At 33.9% G+C, this 19,258-nt stretch overlaps 1 protein-coding gene across 3 annotated transcripts in view; it reads left to right on the top strand.

The window, feature by feature from the left end:
• abcg2b (ATP-binding cassette, sub-family G (WHITE), member 2b) overlaps positions 1 to 19,258 on the top strand; it is a 22,143-nt gene extending 2,885 nt beyond the window's left edge. Inside the window, exons 2-17 of one of the 3 annotated variants that reach the window (XM_087236271.1) lie at positions 196 to 288; positions 389 to 565; positions 2,454 to 2,513; positions 2,595 to 2,712; positions 3,159 to 3,314; positions 5,724 to 5,881; positions 6,462 to 6,613; positions 7,239 to 7,322; positions 9,674 to 9,816; positions 10,033 to 10,184; positions 12,815 to 12,904; positions 13,223 to 13,347; positions 13,462 to 13,616; positions 17,143 to 17,232; positions 17,404 to 17,456; positions 18,093 to 19,258. In XM_087236271.1, the coding sequence (XP_087092397.1) occupies positions 393 to 565; positions 2,454 to 2,513; positions 2,595 to 2,712; positions 3,159 to 3,314; positions 5,724 to 5,881; positions 6,462 to 6,613; positions 7,239 to 7,322; positions 9,674 to 9,816; positions 10,033 to 10,184; positions 12,815 to 12,904; positions 13,223 to 13,347; positions 13,462 to 13,616; positions 17,143 to 17,232; positions 17,404 to 17,456; positions 18,093 to 18,240 (1,857 nt within the window). In that variant the 5' untranslated portion in view covers positions 196 to 288; positions 389 to 392 and the 3' untranslated portion in view covers positions 18,241 to 19,258. 3 annotated transcript variants of the gene reach the window in all.

Genomic DNA, 19,258 nt, shown 5'->3' with positions numbered 1-19,258 from the left:
TTTAAAATATAGTTTATTGAATTTGACACCACAGATGGTTAAAAATTGACACTGAAAAACATTTTTAAACCATCAAATACAAGTAATTCAAACCAAAATAATATTACGAGTAGATCACATCATTTTACATCACAATTCTTTCATCTTCAAGAAAGCTAAGTGCAAACCTTAACATTTTATATCTTCTTACCTAAGCACAAGAGTTATACTGTCGCAGCAGAGTTACATATAGCCTGTGAGGACTTTGGCAGGAGGCGTGCAGTGAGCTCTGCTTGTATAAGTTAAAAGGTCATCATCTGAAATAAAATGCCCTGAAAGGGTGGAGCATCAACAGTCTTTTGATTGTTCATTTCACCAGGATATTCCTCACTTTTCCTCTCCTCTTCAGCTCCATGGAGGTGTGTGAGATAAAAATGCTGCCTGCTTTGGAGAGTGATGGCGCAACAGTGCATGTAAAAGTGCCAGGACCAATTCTGACATACCAGAATATTCACTACTGTATTAGAGAAAGCCGTGGGCTGTGCTGCAAGAAAGCACCTGAGAGAGACATCCTGAAAAATGTCAGGTAAGTGCTGTAGAAACAGATTTTATATGATAAATCGCTTGTAATGTGAGTATTTGCAGCAGAACACACTGCTGGGCTGTTAGATGTTGATTGCAGATTAATTCGATAGCGATAACTGTTATCTTCAAGATGTGCGTTCCAGAGATATCAAAGTCTTTCGGTTTATTTCAAGAGTTTTCATATGTGAAATAAAGTGACTGACTTAATGTATTAAAAATATCACACTAAATTTGTTGCAGAGTTCAAATGTTTATAAAGATATGAATAGAAGGAATAAGTGCACAAAAAGAAGTGTTATTTTTGCATTCTTCTAGTCAACAATTGGATTTTAAATTTTATTTATTTATTTATTTATTGTTTTAATTAATTTATTTTATTTAAATTTTTATTGAATATGTCACTGCTTATGTTCTACCTCCAAATATGATATGTGGAAAATAACTTCTGTTACATTATTACGTTTTTCATACTAATTATATACTATATTTACATATTTATTTACTTATTTTAATTTTATTTACATTTTCATGAATCTTTTTAACCATAATTCTTTTTAAAATCTAATTTTACGACATTTTGGATTGTGTTTTATTCCAGAACATTAAAATATATGTGCTTGAATTTGCTGTTGCATTTTGATTGCAGATTAATTTGATATCGATACCTGTTATCTTCAAGATGTGCGTTCCTGAGATATGAAAACCTTTCAGTTACTTTTAGGAGTTTTCATATGCGAAATAAAAATGACTGACCTAATGTATTTGAAAAATTTCACACCAAATATGCTGCTGAGTTCAAATGTTTATAGTGATAAGAATGTAAAGAGTGAGTGCACAAAAGAAGTGTTATGTTAACATATTTATTTACTTATTGTTATTTTATTTACATTTTCATAATTCCTTTTAACCAAACTATATATTTTTAATATCTATTTTTACGACATTTTGCATTGTGTTTTATTCTAGAACATAAGAACTATGAGTATTATTTTTATAACTTATTTTTTAATAAAAATGTTTTGTGTTTAAGCATGTGTGTTCAAGTATAATGATGCACATAAAATAATATTTAAGAAATAAATAATAAAACTTTTAGTGATAAATTGTACACTTTAACAAAGGTTTGTTGTCAATATGGTTTTTCATGCTTTTCAAAATCTCCATTTACTGACCATACAGCATTTATTTAATCAAATATACAGTAATATACTAATACTTTTGCAATGTTATTACTGCTACATGTGTTTTATTTGAAAATGTAATTAATGGGATGGCATAAATGTTCATGAACTTTTAGCATGATTTCTCTAGTCTTCAGTGTCACATAATCATCCTCATATATGCAGATTTGATAGTTACAAAATATTTATTGTTATCAATGTTGAAAACATTTTTTCTTATTATTATTAATTGATGAATAAATCATACAAACAGCAATTAAAATAGCAATCTTTTGTATCTATAAACGTATTTTGTTGTTATTTTTGGACAATTGAATGCATCTTTCCTTAATAAACATGTTTATTTCTTGTATCTTTTAAACACTACTATGTATATGAAGAGTTCAGATGCAAAAACCTCTAAGTTCCATCTGGAGTTATCATCTACAATAAGCATTTTTCAGTTATTTCATGTTAAACGTGTTGAAAATAACCTTTTTTTTTTGCAATCAAAGTGAAATTACACATCAAAGAAAAATACTAACATTAGAAGAAAATTTTGGATGGTACTTAGAGGTTTTTGCATCTGAACTCTTCATATATATGTTGTGTATACTCTAATTTAGATGTTGCCACATGAAGCACTTTTCTATCTTATTTGATAAACTTTTTACAGTGCACTTACCGTAATGAATGCTTTGTTATTGTCCTTTTGTTTCTGTTTTATAGTGGAATCATGAAAACAGGACTGAATGCAATCATGGGAGCAACTGGAAGCGGCAAAACATCGTAAGACGATCACAAAATCATTACACCATACAAAGGTTGCAAATGCCAACGAGCACCATTTATAACCTTTTTTATCTGAAGGCTGTTAGACGTGATGGCTGGTCGCAAGGATCCTCGTGGTTTGCGCTCAGGTCAAGTTCTGGTTGACAACAAGCTTGTGACCTCTGACCTCCGACTCATGTCTGCTTATGTAGTACAGGTGAGAACGCATTATTCATTCCTTTTAGTCCCTTATTCATCAGGGATCACCACAGCAGAATGAAGCGCCAACTATTCCAGCTTGTTTTACACAGCGAATGCCCTTCCAGCTGCAATCCAGTACTGGGAAACACCCATTAACACACACACACACACTCATACACCATGGCCAATTTAGTTTATCCAATTCATATATAGTGCATGTCTTTGGACTGCACCCGGAGGAAACCCACGCCAACACAGGAAAAACATACAAACTCCACACAGAAATGCCAACTGGCCGGGACTCGAACCAGTGACCTTCTTGCTGTGAGGCAACAGTGCTAACCACTGAGCCACCGTGCCTCCAGAATGCATTATTATCATTTTCTGTTCTTTTGCTTTAGGATCAAACAATTGGTTTAATGCCCGGCATTTTCTTTGCCCTCTGCTTGTGTGTCCATCTAGGATGATGTCCTGATGGGCACTCTGACTGTGCGGGAGAATCTTTTATTCTCTGGAAATCTGCGCTTACCAAGGGAACAGTTTTCCAGTGCTGATAAGAAAAAAAAAGTGGAGAGCATCATCGAGGAGCTTGGACTGGAGGACTGTGCAGACACCAAGGTTGAATTCAGTTTATTATGCATCTTTATTTTAATGTCTAGATATAATTTTGGTAGAAGCAATTTTAAAACTGCAAATATTACTTAATTCCTTTATTTTTGTCTCCAAAAATGTGACTATCGTGATTTCACATATTGAAAATGTAACTTTGATCATGATCATTTTTTGAACAACCAACCAGCAGCCATTAAAAAGTATCTCCTTAGCCTAATTTACAATAGTAAGCTGATAATATTATTTATCCTTGTGTTATTATGTCAAATCAGTAGACATAAAGAACTCATTATCTGTAGTTTGTGGATCATTTATAGCATTTTCTGACAGAAGCTCAAATAAATAAACTTAATGAATTAATTTTAAATGAATGAATGTAATTAAAATGGTATAACAATTACATATTGCAGTGGTTCTCAAACTTTGGTACGTGTACCACTAGTGGTATGCGGACTTCCTTCTGTGGTACGCGGATGAATCAAATATGTCATATGTACATGCTACATATATTTAAATAAATTATCAAAATTATTTATATATGAATATGATGACATAAATGAGGTCTAGGCAACATTTCCAGGTGCTGATAAACCAGGAGTTTTTAGTTTTTTTACTTTTTAAAAACAGTAACCTACCATTTTTAACTTTTAAAAGCACATTTTAATTTAAATGTTCTTAATAATAGGGATATGCCTTGTTTTTGAACCTGAGTTTTAGCTGCTTTACTGGACCTGATACGCTGCTGTATTTTTCAATTATGACGGTGCTTGTAAAGACAACTTTTTTCTGAGGTGGTACTTGATGAAAAATGTTTGAGAACCACTGATATATTAGATTGTAGAAAAATTGAGATCTACAAGTAACACTAATATACATTAAATACACTCATTACAAAGAGGCAAAAGTAAAATTGATATGGTATAATCATTTTTATTAGTTCTTCCTTTTATTTTTGTCCAAAAAAACAACCAATTTTGCTAGTTTAATAAACTGTCCTGTAATAAAAAATATTTATTAACTTTATAATTAAGTTTGTTTTAATGTACATTTTTAACATTTATTTAAATGTATAAATAGTAAAATAGTAACATTTGTCTTTAAAATAGTAATATTTGAAAAAAATCTGGTCAACCCTGTAAAACCGGCCGCACAGTCAAATTAATACAATGAGCTCATTTCACTTTAATATTGAGGAGAGTTCATTGTACTCAATAGACCAAAATGACATGAACATGACTTTTAAACGTTACATAAGCAAAAAGGTTATTCATGAGTAAATTATTTATGAGAATATTTAATAAGCTGAGCTGCAATTATAAAGCATGATCCCTAACTAAATGCATGCATGTCTACACTATAAAATGACTCTCTTTGATAGATGCATTAACACAAGCTATGGCCTCTAAGCACAGCGAGAGTTTTAAAGCTAAACATCCAGTGAAAGCTTAATGTGAGTATTTTCAATTTCATAAGGCTGTTTTTACAGCATGGATGTTGTAATGTAATTACAATACATTCAGTTGAACAGGCTTAAGCGTTCATTTATTTGTTCAAGCGTAAAACAAAAGACCGTTGTAACCACAAGTGCTATCAGTAGCAACAGGTTAGCGCAGAAATTCCATTTGTAAAACTGGGGTAAAATAAACTGTCATATTATAAAGACATAGCAAGGGGGAAATGAGATTTAATACAGGGCTTTTTGTCCAATCTGAGACCCCCTTCATATTGTATATCTAACAAGCAGTGAAGATTTTTTAAGAAATCATATAGCCCATTGACAAACACTTAATCATGAAGATTTGAGTCTGTGTGATGTTTATGCTGCACAAATTAATTTATTTGGTATTTTAAGAAAAAATTGATAAACATTGTGACTGTTAATGAGAGACAGATATGTGCCATATGTACTTGTTTTAGTACAAAATAAAGTTGTACAGTTCTGCTAACATCTTAGAAGATTATTGGTGAAGTTTTTTCCTCGGCGCTGTCGCCACTGGCTTACATGTTTAGAGATCTGTAGAGCTGCGCATAGATGGATTTGCTCTTCAGTGTGTGGACTCTCAGTAGTGATTATGAAACCACACTAAACTAAGCCAAACTGAACTACACTGTTTCAATTTACTATGATCTTCTATGTGAAGCTGCTTCGACACAATCTACATTGTAAAAGCGCTATAGAAATAAAGGTGAATTGAATTGAATTATGCTTTTATTTGAGGAAAGTAGCTAAAATTGTTTTTTGCTTAAATGTTTTGAAGTAATTAGAATTTACCTGAAAATAATGAAGACAGAAAACACACAAAAATGTTTTACAAATATCTTTTTATTTAAGTAAATATTCCCATTGATTTAAAAATACCCCCTGAAAAATAGATGTCACTTAAATATGTTAAGTAGGTATCGTCTTTCTTCCAGATTGGTACTGAGTTTATAAGAGGTGTGTCAGGAGGAGAACGAAAGCGCTGTAGTATAGGAATGGAGCTCATCACGTCTCCTACGCTTCTGTTTCTGGATGAGCCGACCACAGGCCTGGACTCCAACACTGCCAACAGCATCATTGCTCTCCTGCACAGGTACACACTGCTTCCTCCTGAACACTCCTCCTGAAAGAAGATTTTTTTCAACACATTTCTAAACATGATAGTTTTAATAACAAATTTCAATTTAATATCTGATTTCTTTTATTTTTGGCGTGATGGCAATATTTTACTAGATATTATTCAAGATACTAGTATCCAGCTTGTTAAAAGACTTAACTAGTTAATTAGGTTAGATAAAAAATGCTAGGATAATTAGGCAAATCATTGTATAATCATAGTTTGTTCTGTAGACACTCGATAAAATATTGCATATGGGGGCTAATAATATTGACCCTAAAATGTATTTTAAAAAATTAAAAACTGCTTTTATTCTAGCCGAAATAAAACAAATAAGACTTTCTCCAGAAAACTGTGAAACATTCCTTGCTCTGTTAAACATCATTAGGGAAAAATTAAAAAAATAAATTCACAGAAGGGCTAATCATTTTGACTTCAACTGTTCTCCAACACAGCCCTGGCTTAACCTCGGCTTGTTCGGTAACCTGTAGAAATCTTTATGTTCATGTCTTTTTTATCTTGTCTCTTCTGATTCTCTGCTCTGGTTGTCTTTCAGGTTGTCAAGAGGTGGTAGAACGATAATTTTCTCAATCCACCAGCCACGTTATTCAATCTTCAGGCTCTTTGATTACCTGACGCTGATGCATAAAGGAGAAACCGTTTATGCTGGCCCTGCTGGAAAAGCCATCGACTACTTCCAGAGTCTGGGTAAAATGAGTGGTTGGCTGGCCACATAAATATGAATTAAATACTAAAATATTTATAAAATTTATAAAACATATTTATAAATACTAACCCATCTTATATATATATATATATATATATATATATATATATATATATATATATATATATATATATATATATATATATATATATATATATATATATATATATATACATATATATATATATATATATATATATATATATATATATATTTTTTTTTTTTTTTTATTAATACATAAATAGAGCAGTCTTATAATCAAACTGCAAATTATAATAATTAATTCATTTATTATTTTATTGGTTGTAATTTATTGAGATCTTATGCATTGTTTCCTACAATACTCAACATTTTATAGAAGGAAATATACAAAAGATAGAATAATAGAAGAAGAATCAATAAAACAGTTTATAAAAAACTGAATTTAAATATATATCTAAAAACATTTTTACATTTTAATTAATATTTAATATAATGTGTATATAACTATACAAATAACCCTAAATTGAACTGAATATCTTTATAATGCTTACTATACAATAGAAATATATGCTAATATTGAAATATTAAATTCATCCTTAATTAAATTTCACATCTATTGATTAGGTTATGAGCGTGATGCTTTCAACAACCCTGCAGATTTCTTTCTGGACATAACCAATGGAGAGACGGCTACTTCAATGCCAACAGGTATTTCATATACTGTACATGCACTGACTGAGACATCATTGTATATTTATAAATGTTATGTGCTATTGTTACTATATACAAGAAAATACATTTCATATACAAGAATCTGTACTGTCTGTACCTTTGATAAAGATTAATTTTATTGAATTGTTTATAATTCAATAATTTATAAACGAAACTATGCCGTTGTTTAACATTTGATTGTTACATTTCTGTAATACTGTTTGGCTCTCCAGAAAACCATAGAGCATGGTTTATTGTAGGGATGCACGATATATAGAGCATCGATATCGCAATGTTAGCGTCCGCAATAGTCACATCACATGATGTGCAGTGGTGAGTTGGGATTTTAGTTGGCCAGAAGGCACAAGTCAAAACACATGAGATTTGTGGAGGCACTGCAGAATTGAACCATAATAGGGGGAAAGTTTATCATCTGCAAACTGTTTTAAGGCCTGTGATTATTTGAGCATTTTAAGAAAGTTTAAAACATTTTAATAGTGCATAATGAAGTTTAATAAAGATTAATTTTATTTAATTATTTATATGATGAAGACTGTTATTTATTTTAATTTCTGAAAACCATAAAGCACTGTTTATTTCACTTTGCAATTGTGATTATTTATGACTGTGGTTTATTGTATATGCCGTTGAAGTCAGAATTATTAGAAACCCCCTTTTTTTGAATATTTCCAAAATGATGTTTAACAGAGCAAGGACATTTTCACAGTATGTCCGATAATATTTTTTCTTCTGGAGAAAGTCTTATTTGTTTTATTTCGGCTAGAATAAAAGAAGTTTTTAATTTTTTAAAAAACATTTCAAGGACAAAATTATTAGACCCTTTAAGCTATATATATTTTTAATAGTCTACAGAACAAACTATCTGTTTATAAATGTTTTGAAAAAAAATCTTCTTTCTGTTAAACAGAAATTGTGGAAAAAAATAAACAGGGGGGCTAATAATTATGACTTTAACTGTATATACTAACTTACATAAAAATATATTTATATTTCACTCCCCTACAAAATCATCCCAATAAATCTGAAACATTGACTTTCCAAACAAAGCTGTTTAAGTCATCTGGTGAAATTATGTTTATATCGTAATATATATCACAGAGAATAAAATTGCAATGTCAAATATTTTTAATATCGTGCAGCCCTAGTTTATTGTATATTTGTACATGGTATTTTTTAATTGTAGCTTGTATCTTTGCTGTGTTGTATTTATCTTTGTTTGTAGTTTGATTATTGTATTTTTATGCACAATTTACTTTCCTGCTTTCATACAAAATCATCCAAATCTGTCTAAATTAAGAAATTCTTTGCAAATAGAGCTATTTAAGCCACGTGGTAAAGTTGTTTTTATATTGTAAATTCGTAATATACATTTGTAGTCAGAATTATTAGCCCTACTGTTCAATTATAGACTTTTTTTTCCTCAATTTCTGTTCAATGGAAAGATTTCTAATCATAACAGTCTCAATAACTAATTTCTTTAATCTTTGCCATGATGACAGTACATAATATTTTACTAGATATAATATTTTATTCAGATTAAAGTGCAATTCAAAGGGTTAATTAGGTTAATTAGGCAGGTAAGGGTAATTAGGCAAGTCATTGTATAATGATGGCTTGTTCTGTAGCCAAATGAAAAAATACATAGCTTAAGAGGGCTAATAATATTGATCTTAAAATTATTTAAAAAAAATTTAAACTGCTTTTATTTTAGCTGAAATTACCCAAATAAAACTTTCCCCAGAAGAAAAAATATTATCAGAAATACTGTAAAAATGTCCTTGCTGTGTTATGTCACATGTAGGGATCAAAGCAAGGAACAACAGAGACGAGGATCCAAATACAGGTAAAATAAGATTATATTTAAGGCAAACAATGCAGGCATAAGGTCGTACTAAAACAGGAACAACAACAAACAAGGCAATGATCTTAAATACAAACTGGCAAAAACAAGACGCTAGGCCATGCAAGGCATTTACACCAAAGACTCCATGATAAGCTGGTGTGTGTGTGTATGTGGTGCATATATAGTTCGAATGATCAGTGATACAAGTCTCAGCTGAGTGTGTGTCATCAGCCGGGATCAGCATCTGGTGTGTGTGACATTGCCTGAAGGGATTTGTAGTTCTTAGAGGCATCTGTAGTTCACCTCAGTCTATCTGGAAGGGTCACTGGTGATTGTGACATGTTAAGCATAATTTGGGATTTTTTTAAATCACATGACGGCTAATAATTTTGACTTCAACTGTATATCGCAGAAAAGCAAAATATCAGATTTTTCCAATATTCCGCAGCCGTAGATTGAAGGTTTCTCTCTGTTGCTCACTCAGAGAAGTCATTGGCTGAGCTTTACAGAGAGTCTCAGTTCTGCACCGCCGTGGACGAGGAGCTGAAGTGCATCACTGGACCATCAGATTCTTTATCTGAAGCCAAGAGCAAAGCACCATCCTATGTCACGTCCTTTAGCTATCAGGTTTGTTTCATAAAAAACCTTTCAGCGTGTCTGCTTACCAAGTAAATGGTTAACCTGTATGCTGCTAACTTGACCCGCTGTTCAACTTCAGCTCACTGCTGTTATCAGGTCAGCTATGGGTGAAATGAACAGAGAGTCATAAACCTTTATAATTGTTTTCTGCCTTTTGCATTTGTCTGCCTGCATGAGTTAGATAATTCTATATATTTTTTGTAGTTAAAGGTGGTATGTTGGAGGACAGGGCTGAATGTTGTCAGGAATCCTCAGACGTCATATGCTCAGATTGCAATGAACATCCTCTTTGCTCTGCTGATTGGACTTGTCTACTATCAGATGCCTTTAACTCTTCCCGAAGCCCTACAGAACAGGTGCTGCCACATTCACTGTCTATCAGTCCATTTATCTGACTCTCCATGCATATCCTCATCCAGCTGTATGACCACACATCTATCCATATAGACATGCATTCATCCATTTACCCACACATTCATCCACTCATACATTTATACATTAGTATTTATCCACCTTGTATTCGTCCACCCAACTATTTATCCATCCAATTCTTCCATCCATCCATTCACCAAATCAGTTGTTCACTCCTCCATCCATTTGTCCATCTACTCTTCCAATTACTTATACATAGATCCAGCCACACATCCAACCATTCATCCATCCAGACTGCCACTCGTCCATCCATCCACCCATTCCTGTGTTGACTTATCCATCCATTTATCCATCTACTTATCCAATTACTTATACATAGATCCAGCCAGACATGCATCCATGCTGACTCCAACTCATCTGTCCATCCATCCATCCATTTATCCATCTACTCTTCCAATTACTTATACACAGATCTAGCCACACATCCATCCAGTCACCCACTCATCTATCCACTCATCCATTTATCCACCCATTTATGTGTTCACTCATCCATCCATTTATCCATCTATGATCTACTCATCCATTATACATATTCCAGCCACACATTCAGCCATCCAGACATTCACTCATCCATTTACTCATCCATCCATCTATCCAACCATTCATGTGTTCACTCATCTATCCATTTATCAATCTTCTCATCCAGTTATTTATACATGGATCTAGCCACACATCCATCCATTCAGACTCTCACTCATCAATCCGTCCATCCACCTATCCAACCATTTATCCATCCATCCATTCACCAAATCAGTTGTTCACTCTTCCATCCATTTATCCATCTACTCATCCAATTACTTATACATAGATCAAGCCACACATCCATCCATACATCCAGTCACCCACTCATCTATCCACTCATCCATTGATCCACCCCTTTATGTGTTTACTCATCTATCCATTTATCCATCTACTCATCCATTATACATATTCCAGCCACACATTCATCCATCCAGACAATCACTCATCCATTTATTTACTCATCCATCGATCTATCCAACCATTGATGTGTTCACTCATCCATCCATTTATCAATCTTCTCATCCAATTATTTATACTTGGATCTAGTCACACATCCATCCATTCAGACTCTGACTCATCAGTCCATCCATCCACTTATCCAACCATTTATCCATCCATCCATTCACTAAATCAGTTGTTCACTCTTCCGTTTATTTAGCCATCTACTCATACAATTACTTATACATAGATCCAGGCACACATCCATCCATTCAAATTCCCATTCATCCGTTCATCCATCCAACCATTTATCCATCGATCCATTCACCACCCCTCATCCACTCATCCATCTATCTGTAAACTCATACATTCATTGAGTTATCCATTGATCCACTTATCCATTTATCCATCCACTTATCCAATTACTTACACATAGATCCAGCCACACATCCATCCATTCAGACTCTTACTCATCCGTCCATCCACCCATCTAACCATTTATTCTTCCATCCATTCACCAAATCAGTTGTTCACTCATCCATCCATTTATCAATCTACTCATCCAATTACTTATACATAGATCCAGCCACACATCCATCCATTCAGACTCTTACTCATCCGTCAATCCACCCATCTAACCATTTATTCTTCCATCCATTCATCAAATCAGTTGTTCACTCATCCATCCATTTATCAATCTACTCATCCAATTACTTATACATAGATCCAGGCACACATCCATCCATTCAAATTCCCATTCATCCGTTCATCCATCCAACCATTTATCCATCGATCCATTCACCACCCCTCATCCACTCATCCATCTATCTGTAAACTCATACATTCATTGAGTTATCCATTGATCCACTTATCCATTTATCCATCCACTTATCCAATTACTTATACATAGATCCAGCCACACATCCATCCATTCAGACTCTTACTCATCCGTCCATCCACCCATCTAACCATTTATTCTTCCATCCATTCCCCAAATCAGTTGTTCACTCATCCATCCATTTATCAATCTACTCATCCAATTACTTATACATAGATCCAGCCACACATCCATCCATACAGACTTTCACTCATCCGTCCATCCATCCATCTAACCATTTATTCATCCATCGCTCCATTCACCAAATCAGTTGTTTACTTATCCATCCATTTATCCATTTACTGATCCAATTACTTATACTGTACATAGATCCAGCCACACATCCATCCATTCAAACTCCCACTCATCCATTCATCCATCCAACCATTTATCAATCCATCCATCCATCCATTTACCAGTGCATTTAATCACTCATCCCTCCATTTGTCCATCTACTCATCTATGGCCTTATCCATCCATAGTTCCAGCCACTCATGCATTCATTCCTCCATCCAGGCATCATTTATCTGTTCATCCCTCATCCACTCATCCATCCATCCGTCAACTCGTATATTCATCGAATCATCCATCGATCCACTCATCCTTTTAACCAGCCACAAAACAATCCAAAAAATCATTCATTTATCCATCCACTCATCCATTCATTTATCAAACCACTCATCTACCATTCCGTTCTTCATGTCTGTGTGTTTGCAGGATTGGCGCTTTCTTCTTTCTCATCATCAACATGGTTTTTGGCAACTTGTCAGCAGTAGAGCTCTTCATTAATGAGCGAGCAATTTTTGTGTGAGTATGATTTTATCTGCCTTGCTTATAATTGTATTTGATGTTTCTAATGTTTCATTGATACAACATTATAGTATATATTAATATTTTGAATTAGCTTTTCATTTCATATTTGATCATTTGGGCATTTCAATTTAAACATTATTTCAGATTTTTTTCAGATTTTTTTTGACAGATTAAATAGAAACAATAACACTTACATTTATGTGTTCGAATTATATGTGCATGTTATGTATGGATGTAAACAAACTTCACTTGTTCATTTGGCTTACTTTTTTAAAAAGTTTTTTTTTTTCTGTATGTCTGTGTCTGTTTTAGGCATGAAAACTCTGGAGGATATTACCGTACATCTGTGTATTTCCTCTCCAAGGTGTTCGTGGATCTGTTACCAAATCGCATTGTCCCGATTTTAATCTTCTCCAGCATTTCCTACTACATGATGGGTAAAACAATCTCTGTTTCACATAAAACTGTGATTAAACGTCAACATCAGCACATGCTGTTTTCTAAATAAGCATTAATATGCACAGTAATTGAATATATGTATTTGTAAACAGGGTTGAATCCAGCATTCACATCCTTCCTGTGCTTCGCGTTGACCATGTCTCTGGTCAGTCTAGCAGGAGTGAGTTTGGCCTTTCTGGTCAGTGCCAGCGTGAGCACTTTCGCCATGGCCAACATCCTCGTCGTCTTGCCTTTCGTCTTCATGATGGTCAGATTTCAAATGCTTACTTGCTCATAAGCTTTTTACAAGATGTAAAATAAGTCGCTGATGTCCCTAGAACAGGGATGGGCAAACTTGATCCTCGAGGGCCGGTGTCCCTGCAGAGTTTTGTTCCAACACTAGTCAAACACACCTGAGCAAACTAATCAGTGTCTTCAAGATCACTTGAACTCTATAGGGAGGTCTGTTTGAATAGGGTTGGAGCTAAACTATGCAGGACTCTGGCCGTCCAGGATCAAGTTTGCCCACACCTGCCCTAGAATGTGTATATGACAAATAATGTTTTTTAACTGCCTGTTTTAGGCTTTGATACTAATCGTGCTATTTTGGTGGCTGTCACTTTAAATTCAAATGAGATTGTGCTCTTTTCAAAAGAGGGCGGAGCTAAAATTACTATGTGTTAGCACAGTGGCAGATTTAAAAACAAGGATAACATCATATGCTAATGAGGGAGAGATCGTCACTAATGGGCGGGGCTTTCCCCGCTGATGACATATACAAAGGGAGAATGTCGATCAAAGTGTTTCTGCAGGCTATTTTATCAAGTGTGGGTATAAAAATTTTAATTATAACATTTTTACTATTAGAAGCTGGCTATATTAACACACTGTTGACACACAACTGTGCTTAAATTCGTTATAAAAGTGATTTTTGTTTAACAGGCCCCCTTTAATTTGGTTCAGTGTTGGCTTTAATTAGTTACAAAGTAGCTATTTACTGTATTAAATTACTTTCTTCACTTAAAATGTAAAGTAAGGGATTCATTTTAATAATTTAAATACAGTAACTTATAATTTACTTGCCTAAATGTAACTTGTGCCTAATGTGCCTAATGTTACTTTTGTAATGAAGGAAACGCTGAGAGCAGACTTGCGGATCCATGTGCAGTTTATTAATCAAGGTCGTGCAGGCATGGGTCATAAACAAGGGCAAAACAGTATCATAAGGGTAATCCAATAATCATGATCAATTTACAGGTGAGAGGTCAGACTAGGCGGCAATGGGTCAAGACAAGAAGCAAGGCAAGAATCAAAACACACAGGAAAACAAACCAGGAGCACTGCTTTGTAATGTTCAGGATAGAAACAAGACTCTGCATTGGGTGAATGAAGGAGAGGTGTATTTAAAGTCCTGTAATCAGTGTAGATGAGCAGCAGCTGTGTGAGTGTCCAGATTATTGTCAGCTGTTGCAAGAGTTGATGAGCTCAGGGGGTTCTGGGCGTTGTAGTTCGTTCAGCAGTAAGCTCTCTGGCAGCTAGCTCTCTGCAACTCTCACATGGTCGCCCACTGAAGCTAAGCAGCGCTGCGCCTGGTCAGTACCTGGATGGGAGACCACATGGGAAAGCTAGGTTGCTGCCGGAAGTGGTGTTAGTGAGGCCAGTAGGGGGTATTCGGCCTGCTGCCTGTGACCCAATGCCCCGGTGTAGTGAAAGGGACACTATACTGCTTAGTGAGTGCTGTTGGATAAGACGTTAAACCGAGGTCCCGACTCTCTGTGGTCGTGAAAAATCCCAAGTTTGCTCACTGGCCTCTGTCAATCATGGCCTCCTAACCATCCCCATATTATAATTGGCTTCATCACTCTGTCTCCATCAATCAGCTGGTGTGTGGTGTGCAGTCTAGCGCAATAATTATTATTATTATTATTATTATTATTATTATTATTATTGTTATTATTATTTTTAGAAGTAGTAGTCGTAGGGCGACGTACTAGGTAGTACTGTCGCCTCACAGCAAGAATGTCGCTGGGTAGCTGGTTCAAATCTCGGCTCAGTTGGTGTTTCTGTGTGGAGTTTGCATGTTCTCCCTGTGTTTGCTTGGGTTTCCTCCGGGTGCTCCGGTTTCCCCTACAGTCTAAAGACATGCAGTACAGGTGAATTGGGTAGGCTAAATTGTCCGTAGTGTATGAGTGTGTGTGTGTGTGTGTGTGGATGTTTCCCAGAGTTGGGTTGCGGCTGGAAGGGCATCCGCTGCGTAAAAAAAATGTGCTGGATAAGTTGGCGGTTAATTCTGCTGTGGCGACCCCGGATTAATAAATGAACTAAGCCGACAAGAAAATAAGTAAATTGTAGTAGTAGTAATCTCCCTTATAGAAAACCTTGCTGGCAATTGCAACAAACTACAGGAAGGTAAACGCCAGCAGAGACAACACCACTGGCAATCATATATTTTGTTGTTTAAATATACACTGCTTAAAAAAATAAAGAGAACACTTAAACAACACAATGTAACACAATTGTCTGAGCAGTATATTTAGCTAATTTTTTTAGTTGAATTCTAATTTCAACTAAAGATTATATTTATCATGACAATTGCATATGCTTAAGATAAAATGAATCGAGAGATTATATTGTTTAACTTCAGAGAATCCTCAAGAGTATCTTGACATTCAGGTATTTAACATAATAATTCAGTTTTTTCAAATAGAGAAGGTTAGCATTATCTGACAAATAAACATGCGGAAGAAACAATAAAATGTTTTAGAAAATTAATGTCAATATATGTGTATGCAATATGGTGTCATTACTTTGAAACATTTGATTGAAGTTTTCATTTTTTAAAACAATCTAAAAGGTTTGACTCAAATTTAATGAATGTTTTTCAATATCTGTTGTCTGTGTGTTTAGATTTATGTGGAATTTGGTTGTGACATGTTTATTTAAGGTTATCAGAATTTATGTACAATGGGCTTTTACAGGCATAATCAGAGGCCAGTTTTAACAAAAATTATGCAATGGGTAGGCCCAGACAAAATCTGCGCGCGCAGAATTCTGCAGATTTTCCACAGAATTCCGCAGATTTCTGCAGATTTTTAGCCCATCATTAATTTTGTTTATTTACTTAAGTAAACGTGTCAATCTAAATTTATTCAGTTTTTATTCAGTAATTTATTACTTTTTATTTCATATATCAAGGTTTTAGTTATGATACTCTGCTGGATACTCCCAAAATAAATCTGCAGAAATCCGTAGATTTTTACCAAAATTCTCAGCAGAAATAGCAAAAAACATCCGCAGAATCCGTCTGGGTCATTATCCAAATACAACATCAAATAATAAACATAAGTAGCAAATAGGTTAACTAAATATTTACCAAATTAATTAATAAATACAAGAATATTTAAGGGCAAAATAATTATAAAGAAATTATAGTAATCCTTAAAAAGAAGAAAGTAATAAATAAATAGATGGAGATAAAGAAAAAGAACAAGAAAGGGAGACATCATACCATCTAGAAGTACTAATTTTGGTGTTATGTGGATTTTTAGTTTTGTGTCAAGTAATTAAAACTAAAAATAAAAACTGAGATCTACATTAAATACAATTTCTTTCTTCACTCAAAAAACACCAAACTGTTCAAACTACTTATTTAAAATGAGCTGAAACAACACAATTTCTGATTTTTTTGTGACAACTTATTTGTTCAATCCACTTAAATCCATAACACTTAATAAGTTAACTTAATTCCTTTATGTTGTCCCAGTTTTTTACATGTTTTTCTTTCTCTCTTTCAGGTGTTCGGAGGGTTTCTGGTGAATCTGAACTCCATGCTCAACTGGTTGTCCTGGCTCAAGTGGATCAGTATCTTCAAATATGGACTTGATGTAGGAAGCATTTCATTTTAAATGCGTAAAGTACCATGCATAAGAGTTTATATAAGAATGATTTAATATATAAGAGTGCAGAAAAGGATGTTTTATGCATGTTTACACATTATGAGATTATACAAACACAGCACTGATTATAACATGGTTATGTGTTGCTCTTTTGTATAGGCTGTGACTATAAATGAAATGAAAGGGCTGGTCCTCTATAGTGGCAATGCTACGTAAGTAAAACTGTATAAAGATAACGTAATGGCAGTTCACTGAAAGTTCAGGGTTTTATAACTCAGCTGGACGACCTTCTGCATATCATAACAGATAAGCACACTACTGATCAAAACATGACCTTAGTATGATAAAGTTTATTGAATTAAATGATTGAAATTGAATTAAATGATTGAAATGAATGATCTGCCATTTCAGATGACTTTATTAATCAGTGATTTAAGTCATTGCAGAGATGTATGGATGCAGTCGTCCGAGCACATGGGAGTCATACACAATATTCATTCTTTCTCCTCTGCAGCATGACTTTATATATTCTTTACTGGACATTATTTCTGGGAAAAGTGACTGACTTTTGTCTAAGCAAAGTCAGACCTTACTGTCCTAATTAAATAATGAAAAATCAAGACGTGATCATATTTTATTTTGATAAAATAAGTGTAATCTAGAGGCCTTTGCCTTTCATTAAGCCACTTCTGATACCAAATGATCAACTAGAAGTCAAGTTAGTATTTGTTGTTCCTAAAACTTAGATAGGCGACAAGAATTTTGTCAGGTAGTTTACATTTTATAGCAACTACCAATTGTTTACATCTGTTTGTTTGTTTGTTTGTTGTCCTCCTGTTGGTGTTCAGACTGCCAGGAGAGCTGTATCTAGAGTCTCAGGGCATCGACTACAGTGTGTGGGGTTTCTGGCAGAATGAGGTGGCCCTTCTGGGAATTGTACTGGTGTGTATGACATTTGCATACATACAGTTACGCAGGATCAACCGCTGGAAATGACGAACAAACCATCCATAACCGTTTCCCCCCATACACTGAAATTTCATCAAAGGTTTATTTTTGTAAACCAGCTCTGTTGTATCTCTGATTCACTGTTTGCAGATTCTAATACTTGAATTTAATAGCTACTCTTGACTTATTTTGTAAACTAGAATTACTAAAAAAATTATATATATTTTTTATTTAAAAGTTATTTTATTAAGTTATTTAATGTTTAATACCGAACTGAAGTAGTGAAAGAATGATTAGTTAATTATTAAATAACTATTTTATTATTTTTCTGCCAAAAACACTATTTTTTTCACACAATTGCACAAAATTTCACAGTTACTGAGATATAGTGTGATGTAAAAAAAATAAATGTTCTTAATTCTCCATGGGGAATGTATGATGCACTGCAAAAAGATGCATGGTGATGAAATTGGGTCTAGCTTAATTACAATTTGAATCTATCTATCTATCTATCTATCTATCTACCTATCTACCTATCTATCTATCTATCTATCTATCTATCTATCTATCTATCTATCTATCTACCTATCTACCTATCTATCTATCTATCTATCTATCTATCTATCTATATAATGATCAATATGTTTGTTTTTTACTACAATGTGTTGCCTATTAGTGAGTAAATTAACCCATTGAGGTCTATTTTGAGTCAAAGAAGATATGTAAAAGCTTTTTAAAATGTATAGCCCTTAATAAAGAAACAAATTATGCAAATGCTATATAACACCTCCAAATGCACAATATGTTTGAGACTTAACCTTTAAAAAAAGTTCATATTTCTTATTGCTTATGCTTATGCTTATTTCACTCGAGGTGTCAAAAAATAATAATGTAAATAATGTGTAGCCCTTTCCCCATATCTCACATATCTGAAAATGAAATTCGTAAGGATGCATATGACTGCATGTATTGCTAGTATTGACCATTCATTGGACATTTTTGTTATCTGGAAGTGAAAGTTTATGTATAAACTTAGTAAATAAATGTATTTTATTTAAAAACTTTA

This window comes from Danio rerio, chromosome 1 (genome assembly GCF_052040795.2).
Source record: "Danio rerio strain M-AB ecotype USA chromosome 1, GRCz13ab, whole genome shotgun sequence".
NCBI classification, from domain to species: Eukaryota; Metazoa; Chordata; class Actinopteri; order Cypriniformes; family Danionidae; genus Danio; species Danio rerio.
Note: the sequence above shows the minus strand (reverse complement) of the source record. Positions and strands in the feature narration are given on the sequence as shown.